Genomic DNA, 8407 nt, shown 5'->3' on the forward strand with positions numbered 1-8407 from the left:
AAAAAGAAAAAATACAGACGAATACAGATCTGTTAGCCTTAAGAAGCTACGTTACGAGCAATGTTTTCACCCAGAAAACTCGGAGGCGGTGTTGTCTCAAAACATTAACCCTAAACAGACAGATCCGTCCCCTAATGTCAACGTCCAAGCTCGTCATGCCTCAATGATAACAAAGCAAAATATACACCGGGTCCCCCATCACCCGGATCAACAATGGCCGCGCACTCCAGTGAGGGACCAGATTGTGTGCGAAAAATCAGCTACTGTTTCAAATTTTCTCGAAACACAGGAGCTGGAAGTACCCCACAAACAGACTATTCCAGCAGATGGCCATCCACGCTCGTCATCAAATAACCAAAAGAAAAAGAATGAAAAATAGTCACGTGGAGATAATAAAGAAGTTCTCAAGGCCTTCTATCATGCCATGTATTTACCCACAAATAAATCTAATACTGAATAAACCTACCTAAACTGGAGACAGAAGCACCTTGAATTAAGATCCTACATAGACTGTCACAAACTTGCCAAAGCCAGAAGAAACATTATGAAAAAGAAATTACTAACTGAATTAGAGATTGACCAAATTAAACAATCAATAAGGAATAAAAGTAACGAAGTTTTATAGATATTATACTTCACTGAATTGGCAGCTAGAGCCTAATGTTGTGCAGCAATGGTCAGGCTTTCGGTAGTACGCTTCAAACCACCTCGCTCAAGCCATGCCCACGTTGCTGTATTATCCTTAACGTCTTGTGTATTCTTTTCAAACTGTCCATACATTCTCATTTCAAGAAGGTCTTCTTTTCTTTTCACCTCAGTTCTTTGGTTAAACTCTTCCTTGCTCATCATTTCATCTGCATATCTTTCAAGGCATATCTTTCACGGCATATTGCAGCAGGTCTTCATCACTATCAAATGCTCGGCAAGCGTTCTCCTTTCATTCCTTATACAATGGTTTATATTAATTCGTCCTCTGCCACTATTCTTTCTTTTCACATACAGTCTGTTTACATTTGCTTTAGGTCGTAGCGCCCCAAGCAGCGTCATCAGCTTTCTCGTCCTTCTATCTAGTGTTGATATTTCCTCCTAAGTCCATTCGAGGATGGACATTCTATATCTGACCAGCACAACTGCCCAGATATTCATGGCGGTAATCAATTTTTTTTCCTTCAAGTTGGATTTAAACACCATCCTCACCTTGTTTTGGTAGGCCTTGCTGACCTTGACTTTCATTTCTCTGTGTAGAATGTCATCCAGCTCCAAAATCACTAAATATCTATGCCCACTGCCGTCGGGTTCACACATGGTCTCTCCTGATGGTAACAGCAATCCTCTGCTGGCCGCTTTCTTGCTTCTTTTCATATTAAGTACTGAGCATTTAGTGATCCCAAACTCCATACTGATGTCCCTAACATACTTCTGAGCTGTTTTGGTTAAGGAATCTATCTGGTTTTCAGATTTCTCAAACAATTTCAGGTCATCCATAAACAGAAGATGGTTCAATAATGGGCCTTTCTTCCTACATCGGTAACCCATCTTAACTTTCCTAAGTGTCATTGTTATGGGTATTAGTGAAATTACAAAAATAACCGAGAAAATGAGTCACGTTGGAAGATTCCCCTTTTAATATTAACTTCTCTAAGGAATACATTACTTGATTACAATCTGGTTTTCCACTTTTTCATGCTCTGCATCAGAAAATTTGTGTTGTCAGCAACATCAAACATCTGCAGGCATTCAACAATCCAAGAATGAGGCATCATATCATATGCCTTCTTAAAGTCAATGCACGTCATAGACATGTTTTTATCCGTCAAATGTAAATAATGTTTGTATGATGTTTTTTACAATGCCTCAAAACTGTTTTATCGATGACCAGGTGATCCTTGGTACCCTGACAAACAAGGACAGACAAAGGGATTAAGTCGATTACATCGACCCCAGTGCGTAACTGGTACTTTATTTATCGACCTCGAAAGGATGAAAGGCAAAGTCGACCTCAGTAATTATGTCTTGATAGTTCCTATCCACATTGCATTCCTTTTATGTACCACATTGCTTTCCCATAATACGCCACAGAACTACTTGTCTTGATTTGCATCAAGAGCAAGATTTTCCCCATTGTCTCTTTCTAATGTTCAGAAGAATTGCTTCGGGCTACTTTTTAACAATCTGTTCTCCTTGAGCTGCTTATTTCTGTTCACAAATTTTCTCATCTTCTTTTTGACATGATCCTCTGTTTTAACTGTCCTATTAATGCACCAAACCCGTTCTTCCGTATTTCATATTTCTTCTCTAATTTTTTTTCGGTCGGTCCTTTCCCAATTTTTCCAGTTTCCTGTTAACCATTGCTCAATTTTTCCTAGATCTTGCCTTGCTCACATTATGTCTCTTTCAATGCATCGTTTCCAACATGGTTCTTTTGCTTTACCATTTTTTGTTCTCTTAAGTTGTAATTTCTCCTCAAAAAGTAATGCAATAGCTCGAAGATTCCTTGTTTGTGTCATGTCCTCCGACTAGATGTATGGTATGACAGTGTTTATGTTTTGTGTTACTTTATTTATCATACTCCTATCTACCCTTCTCATATTCATGAGGATTTTTTCTTCTGGAGCAGTCAATAAGTCGGTGAGTCTTATTTGAACTTCAAGCAATTCATTATCTAGCTGGTTCGTTTCCCTTGCATGTCCACCCACAACAGTATCAGGGTTCACTGTTTAAAGTTCCTGTTCCTTATCCTTAACAGCCCCATCACCATTAGCCTGTTCCTCCTTTCTATTTTTCTCCCTGCTTTCAACTCCTACCTCCCTGTTTTCAGCTCGGACCATCCTTTGTAGCCCATCAGCAAGGTCTCTCAGGCTCTCACTAATCCGAGATATTTCTACTTCAGTTAAGTAACCCTTCCTCCTAATCACTCTTACTTGGTTCATTAGTTTATTTTCCATGCCAAATTTCAAGGCACATCGACCTACTCCGCGACTTTCGGTCTTTCATGACATTCAATAAGCATATCGTACACTTCCTTCCTCCACTTATGTCTGTTTTTTGCGCACACCATGTATGTGATCTGTTGTAACATAACGACCGTCCGAGGCCAAATCACTGCCCCTGATGCAGACGGTTTCGGACGTGCCGTGCCGAGAACCTCCACCATGATCGGCTATATCTCCATTCTCGCCGTTAATTCTTTCCTTGTTATGTTGCATCATGGTTTCATGAGTCGTTCGTGGGGTTCCCACGAGAGTTGATATTGAGATCACATCTCTCTCTCTTCCTCTCTTTATTTGTATATACATGTGCACATATATGTACGTACGCATATATATAAATGACGTGCTCGCATTGTGTCGCCTCCATAACTATTATCATCATCATCTATATATTAATACGCTTGTACCGTCGGTGTTTGTCACGTTAAGGGAGATAATTCAGAATTAAATTCGAGTTATTTCCTTTCGTTTTGTGGAAGGAAGAAAATGACGATATATTATCTACATATAATATAAGGAAGTGCTGTAACGGATGTATTTCACATATACTTCCACACAATAACTTAAAATATACTTATATTATTAATAAATGTTTGTCTGTCTGCCTCTCTGTCTGTTTCTCTCTGAACTCTCTTTCTTCCTATCTATGACGTATTCTACAGGTTTATATAAACCTGGACCTTAAAAGCATCTTTAAATGGTGACCATATTTAACTTTCGAATAATTTTTATTATTTTTGTGTTATACTACAAATACATTTTCATATAATATTTTACGTTTTCAGTTCGACAGTTCATAGACTGCACATTGCACAACGCTCACTTCCACATCCTTGGGAGGTGTGAGCTTTGAGGTTCTTTTTGTTTGTTTTTCAAAGGATACATAAATATAATACATCTGAAATAATTCATCATAATTATTGAGAATATTGAATAATATACAAAAACTTGCATAACATTCCCAATATTTTTCATCTGGACACAATTTGCGTACAGCCTATGAAAATTAAAAATGATAGAATGCGACCATAGACTTCCAGAAGTAAAGATTTGTCACGGAAGCATGTAGTGAAGCTAAAGCTATTTTAACGTTGCATTATATTCCTGAAGAAATTCATTGTAGTATAGTTACAACTGATTACATATAATTCGCTTTATCATTCTATATATTAATACACTTCTACGTTTTCTCATATCACTTACAGATTCAACCTTTCTTAAAAATGGAAAAGAGAATAAGTCAACAAAGAGTAGAAGCAAGAGAGCGACAGAGAAGACGATGACAACGGTTACGAGCAGAAGAGACGCAAGCAAATTCGAGAAGAAATGCAAGAAATGAGGAATAATATGAACCAAGAAGAGAGAGAAATTTATCTTTACAATAGAAGAAACAGAAATCAAGAGAGAAAAAATAACATGAATCCCGAGGAGAGAGAAGCTTATCTACAGAATATGAGAAACAGAGTTCAACAGTGGAGAAATGCCATAAATTAAGATCAACTTTTAGGATTCCATATTGGTGATATGAATGTTATTTGTCGATACTGTGGTGCTCTAAGATTATCAAGTGAGATCCTGAATTGTTGTCACAATGGAAACGTATAAATTCCTGCTTCGCAAGAATATCCTTGTAATCTTAGGTACTTATTTGATGTAAATAACCACGAAGGGTCTAATTTTAGGAACAACATAAAATATAATTCTGCCTTTGCATTTGTTTCTTTTGGCGGTAATATCAAATCTCCGCCAGGACCTGGCCCTTTGTACTTCCGATTACAAGGTCAAATATATCATTATGCTTGCATCTGCATCCAAATGAAACTGGACAGAGAATATATGGTCAGCTCTACATCCTTGAAACAAATGAAGCAATCTATACCCGAGCTAACGCTAATGAAAATGCCAATAGAGACCATCAACAACGTTTCAGGATATCCAGCATACAGGCGGTAGAACAATGGAGACACGATACAAGTGGAAATTCACCAAGTCAACAATATATTTATTGTTCCATATAATCGGTATTTGTTGAAAAATATCATGCGCACATTAACGTTGACGTGTGCTCTTCTGTGAAAAGTGTGAAATATATTTTCAAATATGTCTAAAAGTACACGATTGTGCAATAATGGAAGTAAGAAATGACATTACAGACAACAACGAACAAATTAATGTACATGAATACAACGAAATAAAACAATATACTTCATGCAGGTACGTGTCTCCACCTGAAATACTTTGGCGATTATCGGAGATCAAAATGCATGGGCAGTCCCACGCGGTATACCGTTTGACTTTACATTTACCCGATGAACAGCAAGTCTACTACATAGCAGGAGAGCAACGACAAGCAGCTGCACGAGCACAAAAACGTGATACACATTTAACCGGTTGGTTCAAGCTAAATCAGTCTGAAAAGAATGATAGAAATCTTCTTTACTGTGATATCCCTGAACAATATGTTTCACAAGCAGACTACAAAGTGGACACGGCGACTGCGCTTCCATAATATTCCTTTCTACTCTAGGCAAAAGGCTTGAAATGTTGGGGTTGGGGGCCAATCGATTAGATTGAATCCAGCATGCAACTGGTACTTGATTTATCGACCCCGAATGGATGAAAGGCAAAGTCGATCTCGGAGGAATTTGAACTCAGAACGTAAAGACAGACGAAATACCGCTAAGCATTTCGCCCGGCGTGCTAACATTTCTGCCATCTCGCTGCCTTCGCGCTTCCATAATATTGTAACCAGAATGTACTCAGCAAAGGCCATGTAATGTAGAAAAGTTTCATTTGAGGATGCTACTCATGCATATCCCTGGTACGACTTCTTTCAGTCATTTAAGAACTGTTGAATGTGAAGAATTTGAAACTTTCAAAGAGGCGTGCATTACATTGAGACTTATTGATAATGATAATGAACTACAAGACACTTTGACAGAAGTAGCAACATATCAAATGCCACGGCAGCTTCTAAACATGTTAGCTATAATTTGCCTTTTCAATCAACTCGTAAATGCTTTGCATTTATGGAATGAAAACAAAGAATTCATGATAGAATTCATGCTAAGAAATGACAACACTACTGCTGAAAATATTGCTCTTCATTTGAGAAATGCCATATTTGGAGAAAATGGCTTGCATTGTAGCATGTTGGGTCTTCCCGAACCAGTCGGAGAGCCCCCTAAAAATAAAAATAATACAGAACAACGAATTGTAAATCCAAATTTATTGAACATTGAATAAAGAGAACTATTTAATTGCGTGACTGAGGCTGCATTTTCAGAGAAGAAATTAATAGTAGATTGTTTTATTTGGACGCACCAGGTGGATCAGGAAAAACATTTTTGTTCAATGTATTTACGATTACCTTACTGGTATCAATATGAGAGGGTGTACATCTGCCTGGATTGGTATTGCTGCAACACTCTTGAAAGATAGTAAAACTCTTCACAGTATATTCAAGCTTCCAGTTCCTGTGAGTGAAACATGTGTGTGAATTTTTTCATCAAATTCTGATCAAGGAAACATACTTAGGTCTTCATTATTAACGAAGCTTCAATGATACCAGTCTATGCTTTGGAAGCTACAGATAATTGTTCAAGAGGTATTATGAATAGTAATAGTATATTTGGTGGGGAAATTATCGTACTAGGAGGTTTTAGACAAGTTCTTGCAGGTGTTCCCAGAGCCCCACCTGCAGCCTTACTTGATGCCTGCATCAAACGCTCCTCTATATGGGATAATTTCCATCAAATGCAACTTACGCAAACATGAGAACGAATGCAAATGAACAAGGTTTTTCGAGGCGGCTACAACTTGGAAGTGGATTTCTTGAAAGATGTATTGATAATCTCGCAGAATATACTATTGATATTCCTGAGGCTGCATATGTAACATTTCTTTAGTATCTGATATATTTTACAATTGTACAGCAGAAGAAATGTAAAATAGAGTGATCTTGTCCCCTAAAAATTCGAACAGCTTACCAGTAAATGAAGAAAGTCTAAGTAGATTGCCCACTGAAACTAAAATATATCTAACCACCGACTCAGTAACTTCTGATAAAGAAGAAGAAGCCCAAAATTATCCCAAAATTATAAACTCTCTTACATCTTCTGGAATGTCTCCCCGTCTCCTTAACTTAAAAGTTGAGCAATTATTTTGCTTCTTAGAAATCTCTCTATAACACAAGGTATATGCAACGGAACTCGCTTGGAAGTACGTTAGATCCACGAATATAGCATCGAAGTGTCAATTATAAATGTATCTCATTCTCACATGAGAGTACTGATTCCAAGAATCAAACTTACTCCAAGCGATGCAAACATTCCATTCGTTCTGCATCGGACCCAGTTCCCGGTTCATCGGTTCTATGACAATCAATAAAGCACAGGGACAAACATTCGATATAGTTGGCATACACTTGCCATAGCCGTGCTTCTCTCATGGCCAGCTTTACGTAGCTTTTCAAGAGCAAGGGCGATGAACAAGGTGAGGGTTAAAGTGATACCTCAAAACGAATCCACCCATGGTTGCAGAAGGGGAATCACCCACACTAGAAACATTGTATATAGAGAAGTGTTGTAACGGATGTATCTAAAATATACTTTCTCACAATAACTTAATATATACTTATATTATTAATAAATATAACATAAAGGATAATATAATTTTTCATTAGCCGAAATAGTGCAAATTAAACAATTTTGATTAAATGATAACTATTCATTGGACGATATTTAAATTATCCGTGAAAATTTTCACGGGTCCAGTTAGTTATTATTATTAGGCAGCGAGGTGGCAAAATTATTTGCGCGCCAGGCGATACATTTAGCGGCATTTCGTCCGTCTTCACGTTCTGAATTCAAGTTCCACCGAGGTCAACTTTACCTTTCATCCTTTCGGGGTCGATGAAATAAGTACCAGTTACACAATGGGGTCGATGAAATAAGTACCAGTTACACACTGGGGTCGATGAAATCAACTATTCTCCTTATTATTATATTATTATTATTATTATTATTATTATTATTATTATTATTATTATTATTATTATTATTATTATTATTCAGTAGTTTTATTTTTATAGCGTGCTTTCACTTCACTACCGAGCGCAGCTCTGTGTTATTATTATTATTATTATTATTATTATTATTATTATTATTATTATTATTATTATTATTATATTATTATTATTATTATTATTATTATTATTATTATTATTATTATTATTATTATTATTTTTATTATTTTTATTATTATTAATAATATTGTTGTTGTTGTTGTTGTTGTCGTTGTTGTTATTGCACTTGACTCAGGGTTGGTCTTATTCCTGCTAGAATTTATGTGGTTAATGTTTTGTTACCTGTAACCTTAGACATTCGCTAGCTTTCAATAACCATTGCTCAAAACCC

General features: G+C 36.7%; 1 protein-coding gene across 1 annotated transcript; it reads left to right on the forward strand.

Moving 5' to 3' along the window:
* Positions 1 to 5118: 5118 nt before the first annotated feature.
* Positions 5119 to 5499, forward strand: LOC115226579. The gene has a single exon (XM_029797589.1). It carries the CDS (start codon positions 5119 to 5121, stop codon positions 5497 to 5499), a length of 381 nt encoding a protein of 126 aa, XP_029653449.1.
* The last annotated feature ends 2908 nt before the right edge of the window (positions 5500 to 8407 follow it).

Source organism: Octopus sinensis, linkage group LG2 (genome assembly GCF_006345805.1).
Source record: "Octopus sinensis linkage group LG2, ASM634580v1, whole genome shotgun sequence".
NCBI lineage: Eukaryota > Metazoa > Mollusca > Cephalopoda > Octopoda > Octopodidae > Octopus > Octopus sinensis.

Bases quoted from the DNA above. Each gene is read 5' to 3' on its own strand.
- LOC115226579 (XM_029797589.1), top strand. From the start codon at position 5,119: ATGGAAGTAAGAAATGACATTACAGACAACAACGAACAAATTAATGTA.